The sequence below is a fragment of the Cricetulus griseus genome, assembly GCF_003668045.3.
Source record: "Cricetulus griseus strain 17A/GY chromosome 1 unlocalized genomic scaffold, alternate assembly CriGri-PICRH-1.0 chr1_1, whole genome shotgun sequence".
NCBI lineage: Eukaryota > Metazoa > Chordata > Mammalia > Rodentia > Cricetidae > Cricetulus > Cricetulus griseus.
Genome location: NW_023276807.1, coordinates 106,475,867 through 106,490,722, shown reverse-complemented (window position 1 = coordinate 106,490,722; position 14,856 = coordinate 106,475,867). Strand labels below are relative to the sequence as shown.

The 14,856-nt window shown below is 44.4% G+C and overlaps 1 protein-coding gene across 1 annotated transcript in view; it reads left to right on the top strand.

The window, feature by feature from the left end:
• Window positions 1-14,856, top strand: part of Stk32b (serine/threonine kinase 32B) — a 184,881-nt gene that overhangs the window by 95,227 nt on the left and 74,798 nt on the right. The window contains exon 4 of the mRNA XM_027387053.2: window positions 4,709-4,882. Within this exon, the coding sequence (XP_027242854.1) occupies window positions 4,709-4,882 (174 nt within the window). The remainder of the gene's footprint in view (window positions 1-4,708; window positions 4,883-14,856) is intronic.

The window sequence follows — 14,856 nt, the reverse complement described above, 5'->3', positions numbered from 1 at the left end:
AAAACAAGGTGTGTGTGTGGCGGGGGGGGGGGGGGCTCCTGTAGGTATCGACAGGAATGGCATGCTCCACATTTGACACAACCTTCTTCCTCATCCTTCTCTCTGCACAGCTTCCTTTCCCATGGACCACATAGCTTGCTGACATGACTCACTTAGGGAGTTTGTTATCTGCTGCTTCCTGAGTATGTATGATGCTTTGGAGCCAGGCCAGATACAAGGACCCAGAATTGAATGCGGCAGGCCCCTGTACTAACAGAGTTCACTGGCTAGTAGAGGGGGAAAGACAAGGAGAGACAGTCACAGGGAGGTGAACAGAGGAGTCCAGAGTACCAGGCATGGTCTGGAAGTCCTGGAGGTGGACCCTCTGTCATGGTTTAGCTCTCAGCTCTACCCCTTCCTGACTCTATGTATCATTTTAGGGTTACTTAATATCTTTGAGCTTTAAGAGACCCTGAGATTTTAAAAACAACATAAAACAATTTCTTTGGGCCCAAGGTTTCAGGGGCTTCAGTCCATCATGATGGAGAAGGCATGGCAGACACCTGGGGTGGGAGAGCCAACCAGGGAGAGCTAGCCTGGAACTGGAGGGGGTGTAACCTTTAATGGCTACCTTTAGCATCAGATGTTCTCTGTGGTGTCTCAATGGTTTCACACCCTCCTCAGTTGGGGAGCAAGTGTTCACACAAACCTATGGAGGGGATTCTATACTCCAGCCACAGAAGAGCTTCATCTTGATCCTTACCCCATAGGCTGGTTGGAAGAACAGAGGGTTTTCAAAGTATTTGAGAATATGGATGCTGCCTCACCTGTGCCATACCAGCCTAAGCTGTTGCTATTACAGAGCACTCGGCAGTCACACTGCTCAGCCTCTGAGGGTCAGAGAAGGCTTCCTCCAGAGCAAGCATGATCCCAGCCTGTGGTTTCCAGCCTCAGCACTGCGGGCATGTTCAGAGACAGGTGGTTCTTTATGATGGGGAGTGGAGCACAGCTCGCAGGTTATACGACCCAAGCAAGGCTACACCTAACAAATAGGACTGAACTCATCCAGTCAAACTGGACAGATGACAAATTTTAAAACATTCTTTTTTAACTTGTCATGCCAGCTGGGGTGAATTCACACAGATGTACTGTTTACCACATTAAAAACTCAGTGGGAGCCTTTTCCATCTGGTTTCTGTACCAAGAAAAATGCATGCCTTTCATCGTCCATTTCAAGATAGCCAGAAGAGACTACTTCTGCTTCTAACACAGAAATGGCAGATGTCTGCTATGGCAGACATGCAAATGCCCTGATTTGATCAGTTTACATTATCAACTGTCACACCATAGCTTGTAGTTAAGTGAAATTGTGGGTTAGTTAAAAGAAAACAAAACATGTTTCTCCTCAGCTGTTCATCTATTTACCTGTCAGGACATGTCCATGTTTCTTTTTGGCCTGGGTTCTGGGGAGGTTTCATGCATTTTAAGACCATTTTAAGCAAGGCAAAAGTAACCTTGGGCATGAGTTAGGGGAGTTTTTGTCTACCTCTATTTTATTACATTTTTAATTTTTAAAAATTACTTTATTAGTTTTCCTGCATGTATGACCATGTGTTGTGTGTGTGCAGTGCCCTCAGAAGCCAGAAGAAGGTACCAAATATCCTGGAACTGGAGCTACAGTCAGTTAAGGATCATGTGGGTGCTGAGAATTGAGGCAAGGTCCTCTGGAAGAGCAGCCAGTGATCTTAGCTGTTGAGTTATCTCTCCAACCCCCATTTTCTTAAGCTTCTTATTTTTTCTCTTTTTATTTTTAATTTTGTTGTGTTGTGAATTTCTTAAGTCATTTGGAGCAAAGTGGGAAATTAATATATTTAACAACAACAATAATAAAGTAGTATATAACTATGACAATGGTTCAGTTGGCAGGAAAACTTGTGTTAGTAGGAGAACCTGTACTCCATCCCAAGGAACAATGAAAAAGAGCCAGGTGTGACGGTGCCCACTTGTCATCCCAGCCCTGGGGAGTGAAGAGTGGGAGTCCCTGGGACTTGCTGGCCAGCCAATCTAGCCTAATCAGCAAGCTCCAAAATAATAAGAGAATTTGTCTCAAAACTGAGACAAAGGAGGACACCTGAGGAATGACACCTAGTTTTCATCTCTAGTTTTCATATGTATGTGCACACGTGGGTACAAGGACCTGCACACACACTAACAATGTATTCTTCACACTGGCCTATGCAGCAGCCAAGCCAGGATTAACAATGTCTTTACACCTCCCAGCTAGCTTTGTGCTTGGAAGAGAACCTAATTATCCAGACTTCTCAGAAGGTCAGTGTCACTGTATGAGAGCACTCTCTCATCTAGCACCTCCATCATTTCCATGACAATATGCAGCATCGTGATGAGGGTATAATTACCACTCTAGTGCAAGAAGGAGCAAGAAGGACAATGACACAGAGCCACAGAATCACACAAAAGCAGAGATTGATGAAAGGTCACTCTGTGTTCTCAGCAATATCTTTGAGTCTCCTTGGGAAAGCAGGGTTTGTGGCCCAGAGCAAAATACAGATCTGTAGCAAGAAACAACCCAAACTTGAATTACTGATTAAATGGTGTTCTCTCTGTATTTCAGTTGTCTCCTTAACATTTGTCCCAGTCTGCAAGCTTCTCCCAGAAAACTAATATCACTTCTCACAAGGATTCTGCTAGAATGTTTAATGAGCTTCCCTTTGACAGCCCAGCAGTGACTGGAGAGTACAGCGTGTGGGGCACACTGGCTATGAATGTGACGGGCCATGGTTCATCATCTACTAGAATGTAAACTGAGTTTACATGGAAGACATGCTATTGTCTTTGGACTTCTAAGGCCTTCCACACTGTAGCAGATAAACAGGGACACACACACACACACACACACACACACACACACACACACACACACACACTCAGTGGCTTTTCTAGTTATGTTTGGTGTGAATATGTTCCCAAAACTCTTGTGTGGGAAATTTAATTTTCAAAGTCATATGTGGATGGTATTCACAAGCCAGGCCTTTGGGAAGTAATTAAAGGTTAAATGAGTTTGTGGATATAATCACTGTGAAGGCATTATAAGAAGAGGGAAAATGACAGCTATCAGCAAGCTCTATACCTGTTGGTATAGGGTGGTCTGTCATGCCCTATGCTGTGAGTCCGTCTCTGAAGGTATTGAGCATTCTCACATTGTATGTGCTAGCTCTTCTATTCTCATGTTTAAAAACGAGTTCAGTAAGCTTTCTCTCAGTTCAAAGATAAAACAAAGATAGAATTAAATACTGCACTAAGACCTAAAGTCAAGTCTTTCAAAACACCAAGATAATTCCTGCTCATGTTCCGTGCCCACTTTCCTGTGGGCTTATAGCTAGAGTAACCTCACACCTAGGGTGGTCATACATGGCTGGTCTTGAAGTTAGCTGTCAGTGGGAACTTGGCTGTTACCACTGGCTAGTGAATATTGGGTTAGATATGGCCAGATTCCAAGAGCCAGGAGCAAAAACTGCCTGTTACCTTAAATTCCTGGACTTGAGTTAGAGCATCACTGTGCTCAGGGAATCTGGGAATGAACTTCCTGTGGGGAGCAGCATCGTGTGCAGAGGGCGTGGGTTTTGCTGGGGAGAAGGACTCCTCTTAGGAGCTGGGGACTCTTTGGAGTCCTTACAGTATGTGTTAATCAGTTTCCCATTGCTGTGACAAAATACGCTAGCTGATCAACTTTAAAGGAAGAAGGGCTTTTTATTGGTTCAGTGTCTCAGAGACTTCAGTCTGTGGTTGCAAGGCTGTTTTAATAGGGTAACATCCTTCCATTTGGCTCCACTTCCTAAAGTTCCACCATCTTCCAATCATGCCACAGGCTGACTGCCAAGTGTCACGAAAAGTCTTTCTGCCAGAGCCCTACCACCATGTGGGTGGTTTCCTCCAGCTGCCTGAGTTCTGCCCCGCCGTGTGGATGGACAAAATAATACAGAGACATATTAGGTATAAAGCTGCTTGGCCAATGACTAGGATTCTCATCTGTTAGCTCAGTCTCAATTATCATAAATCTATATATTTTATAAGACTTATCAGACACCTTATTGGCGTCCCTCCTTGCAGGTAAATCACATTGGGCCGCTGGAGGAAGAGCGGAAAGGGAAAAGGGGACACTTCCTGTTTCCTTTGTTTAAATATGAGTCTCCTTGCTATGTCACTTCCTGCTTGGATCACTGCTTCTCTACTACATTTCCCAGAATCCTCTTTGACTCCTATCCTGTCTAACTTGCTGTCTCATTGGCCAAACAGTATTTTATTCAGTAATCAATAAGATAAACATACAAAGAAGTACATTCCCCATCAGCCAAGATTCCAACACATGGGTCTTTGAGGAACCTCCCAGATACATGCTTTAACAGCATGGGATTAATACACAAGCTAAAACCAGCTGCAATAGCATGAGAGTCCAGCCAGATCACAGGCTGTCTGCCTGCCAGATGGGAGATTAATGTTGGGACTCAAACTTGCCTCAGTGAAGAAATGAAGTGACTCCACACTACAGAGGCAGTGTGGGATTGAAAACCTTCTGCTCTCTCACCAACGACAGCATCATGCCGTAGGCAATATCAGCATCCTTCTGGATGCCTTGCTGGAAAATGGAATGTTGACCCTGAGGACATTAGCGATGCTTCCAGCCCTAACCTGTGTCCCTTTGTGTTCCTAGGTACTCCTTCCAGGATGAGGAAGACATGTTCATGGTGGTGGACCTGCTGCTGGGCGGAGACCTGCGCTACCACCTACAGCAGAATGTGCACTTCACAGAGGGAGCTGTGAAACTGTACATCTGCGAGCTGGCCCTGGCTCTGGAGTACCTGCAGAGGTACCACATTATCCACAGGTAACGCTGCTGGTAGTGTAAGAACCCCCAGAAGCTCAGGCCTTCAGAACTTTTTCCCAGGACCATGACCACCCCAATCACCATGAGGAAGTGGAAACTTGATGCAAACAGCAAGAGGCTTTAATATAAGGTGAACGTTTGTACAAACGGGCTCTCTCAGCATGCAGGCTAGAGAGCAGCCCCGTCCCCCCAGGCACAGGCGTTTTTAAAGTCAAAAACCACAAGCTTGGGGAGGGGCATGACCAGAGTCATGGGTTCCTAGGAGGCTCTTTGTCTTGAGGAGAGGGCTGGGAATCAGATGGCCTCCTGACCCACCAGTTGTAAAACCTGCAGACCTCAGGATATGCTTATCTTGCTTGAGCAAATGGTACATATTTGTTTCATAGGGACCCTTAATTGTTAATTATTGACTCATTTGCCAGTGGGGTGATCTGTTTCCTCCATGAGCCCCTCGGGGAGGGTGGCCATCTGGGAATTCTTGGCACCCAGTTATCTTATGGCCTTGTAAGCTGGTAAATTCCAGGCCCTAAGTCATAGTAGTGGCCTTAGTTTCTGGATTAGGCTGCCCTACATTCAGTTTGGAGAGTTTCCTTATCTGGGCTATATTTCTTTGCTAATTTTTAGGTCTTTCAGTAGGATGCTGATGGGTGGCAGTGTGGATGAGAACTTGTTATGGTGTTGCTTAGCAGCTGAAGTGTGTTGGGGACAACAAAAGGCTGAACAGCTTTGATACTGTCTTTACATTCCCAGCAGACAGCAGACCACCATGTTGCCTGAGTGGAGACGGACCATGACCACTGCCAGTCCACCATTCTGTACCATTGGTAGAGTGCAGGTCTGGCAGCTGGTCTTGGCTTCTCTATCCAAAGGTGTTTGGGGGTGACTTCAAAAGAACGTGACTGAGACTAGAGAAGAGATTGTGACATCAGGAGTTGCCTGGGACACCCTAGAATCTGGCTCAGAGTCTTTAAGCCCCTATTCCAGTTCCCAGCCAGATGTATAACAAGAAGGATTGCCAGACACACAGGAAGACCTTCCACATGAGTGTCACACTCCAAACAATCAAATGGAAAAAGGGAAGACTAAACGGGCTCTTCGAACATGAGGTCAGCAGGGACCCAGAATTGGCCTCCTTTTGAGGTGGGAGTGAGTCCACTCTTTCTTTCTGCCCTTTGAAATCAGTGTATTGCAGGGCTGTCTTCCTCTTGGGCAGCCAGTGCTGATACTGGGCTTTAAGTAAAAGCTGAGCATTTCTGCCTCTGTGGGGGACCTTAATCTTCCTGCCTGTAGGGAAAAGGATCTAGTGAAAGAAACACACCCTGAGCAGAGCCAAAGAGACACATTTTGGCCCAGCAACCAGAACCAAATAAATGTACCCTGACTCTGAAACTAGTACCAAAGAAACACACTTTGTCCCTAGAATCAGAGCCAGTGAAAGAAATACATCCTGGCCCTAAAACTAGAGCCAGAAAGACAAAAAGACCAGTAAAAGAAACACACTTTGGCCCTGAAACTAGAGCCCAAGCTGGCCCTGAGCCTATGCAGAAAACTAACCAATACCTCAACAGAGAGCTAGCCAATCAGGTCAGGTATTCAAATTTGACCAATCCCTGCCCCCCCTGGAAAAACTGTATAAACCCTGTGTCCCCACGGAATTGTTGAGAGCATAAAAATCCCTGAAGGTAGGCTTGGAAGTTTGACAGACTTTACAAGAAATAGTGATAGTCTTCAGATAGCATAGATCTTTAGAGGTAGGCTGTAAATAGGTTTTAATAAAATGAGAAAGAGCCTGACTATTAGGGTGAAAGATCTGGTGCAGATAGGATAAGATTTGATGAATATTGGGAGGTGGTGATGAACTTATGGGTTATAAAATGAGAGTGCCTTGTGGCATGTGATGGGGACCCAGGCCCTTGAGAGTCACACAGCTCTAGCTGCATTATCAGCTAGTTGGGTAGAAATGTGTGTGTCTGGGTCAGTCCAAGTAAAGGCAAAGATATTCTGTGACTGGGGGTTCAGAGGAATAGAAAAGAAGGCATCCTTGAGGTCAAGGACAGAGAAATGAGAAGTTTTTGAAGGGATGGTGGAGAGAGGAGTATAAGGATTGGGTACCACAGGATGAAGGGGAACTACTGCTGAGTTAATAAGTCGGAGATCCTGAACCAGGTGGTAGGCTCCCTTGGGCTTTTTGACTGCAAGTATGGGGGTATTAAAGGGGGAAGGAAGAAGTGGGGCACAGATTTTTTTCTCAGGAGGTCAGAGATAAGAGGTTTAAGTCCCCTGATACTTGGGAGTGATAGTGGGTATTGAGACTTGATTATATATTGGGCAGGGTTTTGTAGGGTGTGGTGTTTGGCTATAGAGGGGTTTTGAGTGTTCCATACCTGAGGATCAACCTGAGAGGATGGTAAGGGAAGAAGTGTGTCAGATTGTGTGGTTTGGAGGAGAACGAAAAGGCGAAAGGCTTGTGAACCTGGGGCCATGCACATAGGGAGAGCAAAAAAAAAAAAAAAAAAGAGGCCCCCACTTTAGCTAAAAGGTTCCTTCCCAGCAATGGGATGGGACAGGTTGGTATCACTAGGAAGGACTGAGTAAGGGGAATACCCTTAAAGATAGAGTTAAATGGTGGGGTTTGGTGGGCCTGATAAGGCTATCCTCCTACTCCTATAATAGAGGAACAAAAAAGAAAGGTGGGTCCCTCAAAATTTGTCAGGACTAAAAAAGTGGCTCCGGTGTCCACTCTACAAGTGAGACCTAGTCCCAATTATTAATACTAATAAAACTAATGCTACTTCATCAAGGAAAAAGGAAAGATGAGTGTACCTGAAGGACTAAGGAGAAAGCCCTTCAAAAGCTCATTTTCAGTAGCAGGAGGAACAGCAGCCTGAAGTGAAAACCTTGGAGGCAGAGAGTTTATCCGCAGCATGGAGTTCAGTGCTGCAGCTACAGTCTGAGATACAGAAGTGGGGAGGGAAGTGGAAGGGACCGTTCCTGTGTTGTAACAAAGTCCCAGAACTATTTGTTGCTTTTAATTCTTTCATGTGCATCTTTGTACAATCGCAAAAGAGGAGGTGGGAGAGAAGGATGGGTAAATGAGGAAAGTGGGAAGAGAAGATGGAGGAGAGGAGGATGGACTAGCATAGTACTGGAGAATAATCATTGAGAGTTGTGGTGTAAGAATTTTATCATGCTAGCTTTTGTTGTGGGCCCGCTGATCCTGGGGTCTATGTCTGAGCACCCTACTTTTGATAAAGCTGCTGGGGTGGGTGTACCTTTGTGGACTGGCCAGGCATCTTTGATTATAGGAGGAATTCTGTGTTTTGTGGTTTGGAGACAGAATCTCACTGTGTATCCCAAGCTTGAACTCGTGATCCTCCTGCCTGGGACTCCGGAGTGCTGGGACTAAAGGCCTGCACCACCACTCCTGGCTCAAGGAAAGAGCTCTTACACACAGTGTTTGAGAATTCTTAAAATGGCTCCCTGTGCTCATTGTGTGGAGTAAATGCAGAGTCTTGGGTATGTTGAGGACATAAATCCTGAAGTCCCAGAGTAGGACAGGAGCAGGGAAGACAGAGAACAGAGCTGTCTCTTTATAGCCATACTGAGCTTCATGAGGGCCCTCAACTGCGCCCAAGAGAGCAGAACAGCAGCCACTCCTCTGAGCACCCACAGTAACTCTGCTCACACCTTAGGGAAGGGCTCTCCCCTGGTGGCTCTTGGGGACAGAGGGTGAACAGAACTTTAGGCTCTCAGGAATAGACATTCAGTGTTATTCCAGTACAGGTTCTGGAGCACAGTAGGTATTTAACAAACGCATACACTTTGAATGAATGACCTAAGGGCACCTGAGGAATTGAAATTGTTTGCTCAGGCAGAGGACTTTCTCCCTGGCAGATTCCTCAATAAACTAAATACTAGAGTCATCCATTCAGTCAGCTGGCATTTAACAGCACTTTCTGTGTGCCAGACAGTGAATTGGAAATGCATACACTCATAAATGTGTGGCCTCCTTCTGTATTTAGACATCTCTGAGTGCCAACTGAGCACCACGGGGCTCAGAGTGGTCTCAGTTTGTTCACAGGATTCTGTTGAAGCCAGCTCATGATCCTAAAGGACATCCACAACAAGGCTAAGATTTGGTTCTGAGGATCAAGCACACTTTGGAGAAGGGAGGACACCTTCAGGGTGCTTTACCTCAGTAGAAAAGAGGGCTTTTGCTGGTGTAAAGCATCCCAGAGAGATGCTCTCTGGGCAACCTGAATGTGTGCTTGCTGATGGTGGCAAAAGTCATTGCAAGCTAGCCTCTGAAAAAATTCTCGGCCCTGTGAAAATCAAGCACCTTTTACATATTCATTAGCTTTAACCAGCAAATTTCACTTAACAGAATGGAGTTTTAAGAATCCCGCCCTGCTTGCTTCAAACCTAGGGCTGTTGTCACAGCACCACTTATGATAACCAATGATTTGTGAATAACCCAAGGGGAGCATTGCCTAGTACTATGCACATCTTTTTAAGAGACTATGAGATTGGGGTGCACCGGTGGATGATGCTCAATCTTTTTATACAATTCAGAGAAGATTACAGCTTATCAAATGCTTGGCTATGGAAAAAAAAATCCTGCCTGATAAAGTGGAAAGCACGGGGAGCCGCATCCTGGTGCCTCAGGATTGGAGGGAGATTTTGTGTGGTTTCCCTACTCTGTCGCTTCTATTTTGAACTTCTCTTTAATGAGTTGCCATCTCTCCAATGGAGCACAGAAAAATGAGCCTTCTTGGTCAAGGAAAAGTACAGTCTTTAGACAGACAGCATAGCTCAGTCAGCTGGGATTGCTTTACCTCTCTGTGTCTCCATTTTGCTGTCTTTGAAATGGGCTCCTGAGAGAGCAGGATGCAATATTTAATGCAGACCACATGCCACATTTGGCCTAGCTTGTCCAGAGTCCTCAATAAGGTCAGTGATAAACACAGAAAAATCTTCCCATTCATTTTCTCTGGCTGTCAGGGAAACCACACTGGGAGTGTACCTCAACCCGGGTCAGAATAGTGGTTACTAAGAAAACCAGTAACAAACGGCATGACATGAGGCTGTGGGCATGAAGGAAAGAGAAAGAAAATGAGGAAACCCTTGTACACTGTCGGTGGGAATGTAAATTAGCCCAGCCATTATCAATATCAGGGTGGGAGTGTAACCGTAACTCTTTCCACCAGCCGCCTGAGTTCCTCTGCCACCTTAGGGCCCCCAAATAACACAGAGCCTTATATTAGTTACAATGCTGCTGGCCAATGACTAGGATTTCTTATTTGCTAGCTCTGTCTTAAGTATCAACATAACCATTAATCTATATATTTTATAAAGTATTATCTTATTGAGGATGCCAACCGCATGCATCCTCTATTCCCTGGCATCACATGGCAACTGTCTTTCTACATTTCCCAGAATCCTCCTCAACTCCTAGTCCCACCTAACTTGTTCCCCTATTGGCCAACAGTGCTTTATTTATCAACCAATAAGACAAACATATACACAGAAGGATCTCCCCCATCATGGGGGCTCTCAAAAACCAGAATTAGATCTACCATGTGGTTCAGCTATATTACATCTGGCATACCACAGAGGTACATAAACTCCCAAGTTTATGTTGTGCTGTGAATAGTCACCAAGAAATGAAGCCAGCTTTGTGGTCCATCACCAGAGGAATGGATAGAAAAGATGTGGTATATCTACACAACAGAATTTATTCAGCTGTAAAACAAAACTGCCATTCACAGGAGAGTGATGCAAAGGGAAATTATCACAGAATGAATCAAGCCAGTCTTGGGAAGACAAGTGTTACAGGTTCCTCTCAGATTTTATATACATACTAAACAGCATATATGTGTATATACTGTGGAAGAAGAAGCAAAATTGTCTAGAAGAATGAAGAAGACCAGGGAGGGAGAGAAGAGAAAAAGGAATGGGGAATGGGATGATTATGTTATGTTCAAAAATATTCTTATGAAACCCACCCATGTGTTTTTGATACTGTAAAACCAACAATAATTTATCAACATTAGACACTGGTGGCATAACCTGTTTTTATAGCTTCAGTAGTTCATCTCCTCTCCCACAATTGTATGGAAACTAAGTGTCCAATCATGACAATTTAGACCTCTCCCTAAGGAGGCCCTGCAATACCACTGTTGGGCATATACCCAAAGAAGGCACATTCATGCCACAAGGACATTTACTCAACTATGTTCATAGCAACATTATTTCATCATAACCAGATCTTGGAAACAGCTTAGATGCCCCACAACTGAAGAATGGATAAAGAAAATGTGGAGTACTACTTAGTGGTAAGAAACAATGACATCCTAAAATGAGCAGGCAAATGGACAGAACTAGGAAAAAACTATCCTGAGTGAGGTAACCCAAGGCCATAAAGATAAATATAGTATGTACTCACTCAAGTGGATACCAGACATAAAGCAAAAGATACCCACCCTACAATCCACAACCCCAAAGAAGCTAGAACCCTCTTCCAGAAACAGATGGAAGCAGATGTAGAAATCCACAACTAACCATTGGGCCAAGCTCCTGGAGTACAATTGAAGTGAGGGAGAAACGATAATATGAACAAAGGAGTCAAGACAATGATAGGGAATCCCACAGAACCAGCTGACCTGAGCTAGTGAGAGATCACTGACTCAGGTCTGAGAAATGGGGAACCTGCATAATACCAAACTAGACTCCCTTAAAATAGGTAACAATGGTGTGGCTGGGACAATATATGAGGTCACTGGCAATGGGTTCAAGATTTAACACCAATGAACAAACTAAGTGGAGCCCATTCTATATGGAGAGATACCTTGCTCAGCCTAGACACATGGGTGTGGGGAGGTGGAGCGGTGCCTTGGTCCTGCCTCAACAAGATGATAGGACAGACTTAGTAGACTTTTTAGTGGAGGCCTTACCCTCTCCAAGGAGCAGATGGGAGGTGGGAGGGGGAAGTGGGGGAAACAGGAGGAGAGAAGAGAGGGGGAACTGGGATTGGATGTAAAAAAATAAAGAAAAAAAGCCCTTTCCCTAATTATTCCTGATTATCTGTGGTTTGGAGTCATAGCAAATTTTTTTAAATCATATATATAAACTAGTTCCTGTGGACTGTCATTTAGGATGGAGATTTCAATTGTATTTCAGGGGTAACTTATTTCAAAGTGCAGGGCTATGGTGCCTTTGTTCGAGGCCAGCATTCTGAAGATTTATGGCTTTGTGAGGACTGAGAAGTGAGATACATGAGAATCCAATTTATCCTTAGAAGGGTTGTTCCATCCTCTGGGTACAAATTGCATTTGCAATTGGGTAGAGAGTATTTATGTTAGATAATAAATTCTCAAAATAGGGCAGGTTTCAACTTCAAGACAAACGATGTGGGTGAAATCTGGGAGTAGAATATGGAAGAAGAAAACAGATCTCTGCAAAAGCCCAATGAATTAGAGGTTAATTCACAGAAGATGTTCCAAAGGAAGACAAAGAATGAGGTGGCCAGAAAGCAGGTCAGCATTTTCTGAAATGTCAGCATGCTTCGAGAACACAATTTTTAAAAGTTTATTTCTGTGATCATCCCATAGCAGAGTCCTTCCCTGAGTAGAATCTTCTGCATCTTCATCCTTGCCATTCAGCACACCATGATGGGGCAATCTCAAAGCTTAGGAGTTAAGACAGAGACAATTAGACTCCTGCCCCCAAAAAAATGTGCACTTGAGAAAATACAGTTTGAAGGGATAATTTCAGAGGCTATTTAAAATAATTGCCATATTGAAGTTCTTACCACCACTTGTCAGGACACACATGTCTGTATGAGTGTACATGTATACATGATTGTGGCTGCATATATGAAATTTGATGCAGCCTCTCACACCTCCATGTTAAAAGTGGGGGGAATGCAAGGATGATATGAATGCAGATCATAAGAGATGGGGTGGGCAATGTGCTCTTAATAGTCTAGGATGTGGGCTGTAGGCATACCACTTGCCTAGGCTGGTGGAAAAACCAGTCTTGGAACTATGAGGAAGATTTTGACTAGTGAAGTTGGTAACAAATGCTTTCCAAAGAGAAGAAATGGTACAAGAAGGGTGTTGGCAGATCCTTGGAACAATGAGTGTTTTACTTGTATGTACTTCAAGCCACCTTATGCAGAACATTGGGTTTAAGGTCACCAAGTGTGGGTTTCAACTTGTAACAACCACCACAGGGTTGTTGAAGTGATTTTCCAAATTAGATGAAGACTGAGATGAGGAAAGTGGAAAGTGGTAAATATTTTCATGGTTAAAACTTGGAAACTCCTAAGATGGAGCTTGGCATTATTTCCCTTGTGCTAGACTTGCCATCCTCTCCAGTGCCAGAAATGCTGAGGTGTTCATCCACATATCTCTTTATCCAGCCATACATTCACTCATTTATCCATCCCTCTATATATCCATTCATCCCACCTATGTGTCTATCATCCATTTATCCATCTATGCATCCATCCATCTGCCCGTCCATCTACTAATCTATTTATCCATCCATTCATCAATTTATCCATCCATTTATGCATCTATTTACCTAATCATACATGCATCCCCTATCTACTCATCTATCTATCCATCATCCATCCACTCATGAATCTATTTGTCTACTTAATAGTGGCTTACCAGAATCTACCCCATGCCAGGCTAACAATGTAGAAGTAAGCAATGACCAGATTCCTGCCTCCTTGGTGAATATACTCTTGTAGAAGGAGAGAGACAAGAAACCAGATGTGTCTACACCATCTCAAGTGGTGATACATGCTAAGGAACTCATAGCGATGGAAGGCTCATAGATGGAGGTCTGGTTTGTTTTCAGAAAGCTTTCAGAGCATTGAAATAGGGACACATGGGCTGAGTGCTGGAGAAGTGAAAGATGAGGTATATCACTCTGGGAACAATGTTTCTAGACAGCATTGTGGTGGTTCTATGGTGGATGTTTGCCTGGTATGTCTCAGTGACAAAAACACTAGAGTCACTGGAGCAGTAGGTGCAAACAGAGTGCATGGGCCAGGCAGCATGTAAGCTTGATGGTAATAGGATTTATCACCTCAGCTTCATTCCTGAATAGCAGAAAGTCATTGCTAGGTTTCCACGGAGGAGTGATGTGATTAGATCTATGCTTGCAATATGGTTTCATGCTGGCTGCCTTTCATCCGCTTATTCAGACTGCTGTGTAAAAAATGGACTATGGGCAGAAGGAGAGGGACATGCCTTCCACCTTAGTGAAGAGAAGGCAAACTGTCCTGCTGGAGATCAGAAGAACATTCCTGGGGAGCCACAGATGACCTGTTCCCAACATTTTGCTACAGTTCAGTTACCTGGAAAGAAAGACTTGAAGAGGGCACTGTGAGGTGCCTAATCCAAGGCCACATTTGTTGGGTGAAAGAACTGGGGCAGAACCACAACAGCCTTCAAAGCATGCCATATCCACTGTGAGGAAATTGAATAGGAAGACAATGAGGGCATGGGGACTCTAGTAAATTGGAGATAGTGTGGGGTGAGAACCTCACTGATGCAGGAAGCCCAGGGTATGTGTTGGAGATGTTCAATTGGTGGTTCCATGACTGGCTAGAGAATGGAGATGCATAAGGACCAATTAGATCTCCAGAATCCACATATAAAATTTCAGCATGGGTCACACTTGAAATTGCAGTCCTGGAGAGATAGGACTGATTCTTGCTTGCCAACTAGCCTAGCCAAATCAGAGAGTCCCAAGTCCTGGTGAGGAATCCTGTCTCAAAACTCAAGGTGAGAGGCCAGGGAGATGACTCAGTGGGCAAAGCACTTGTTCCCAAATATTGGAGACTGGAGTACAGATGTCCAGCATCCATATACAAAATAATGTAAATGTGGTAGCCTGCCTGGAGTCCCAGGGACCAGGAGTCAGAGACAGAATAGCTAGAACAAATTGACTTGCTAGAT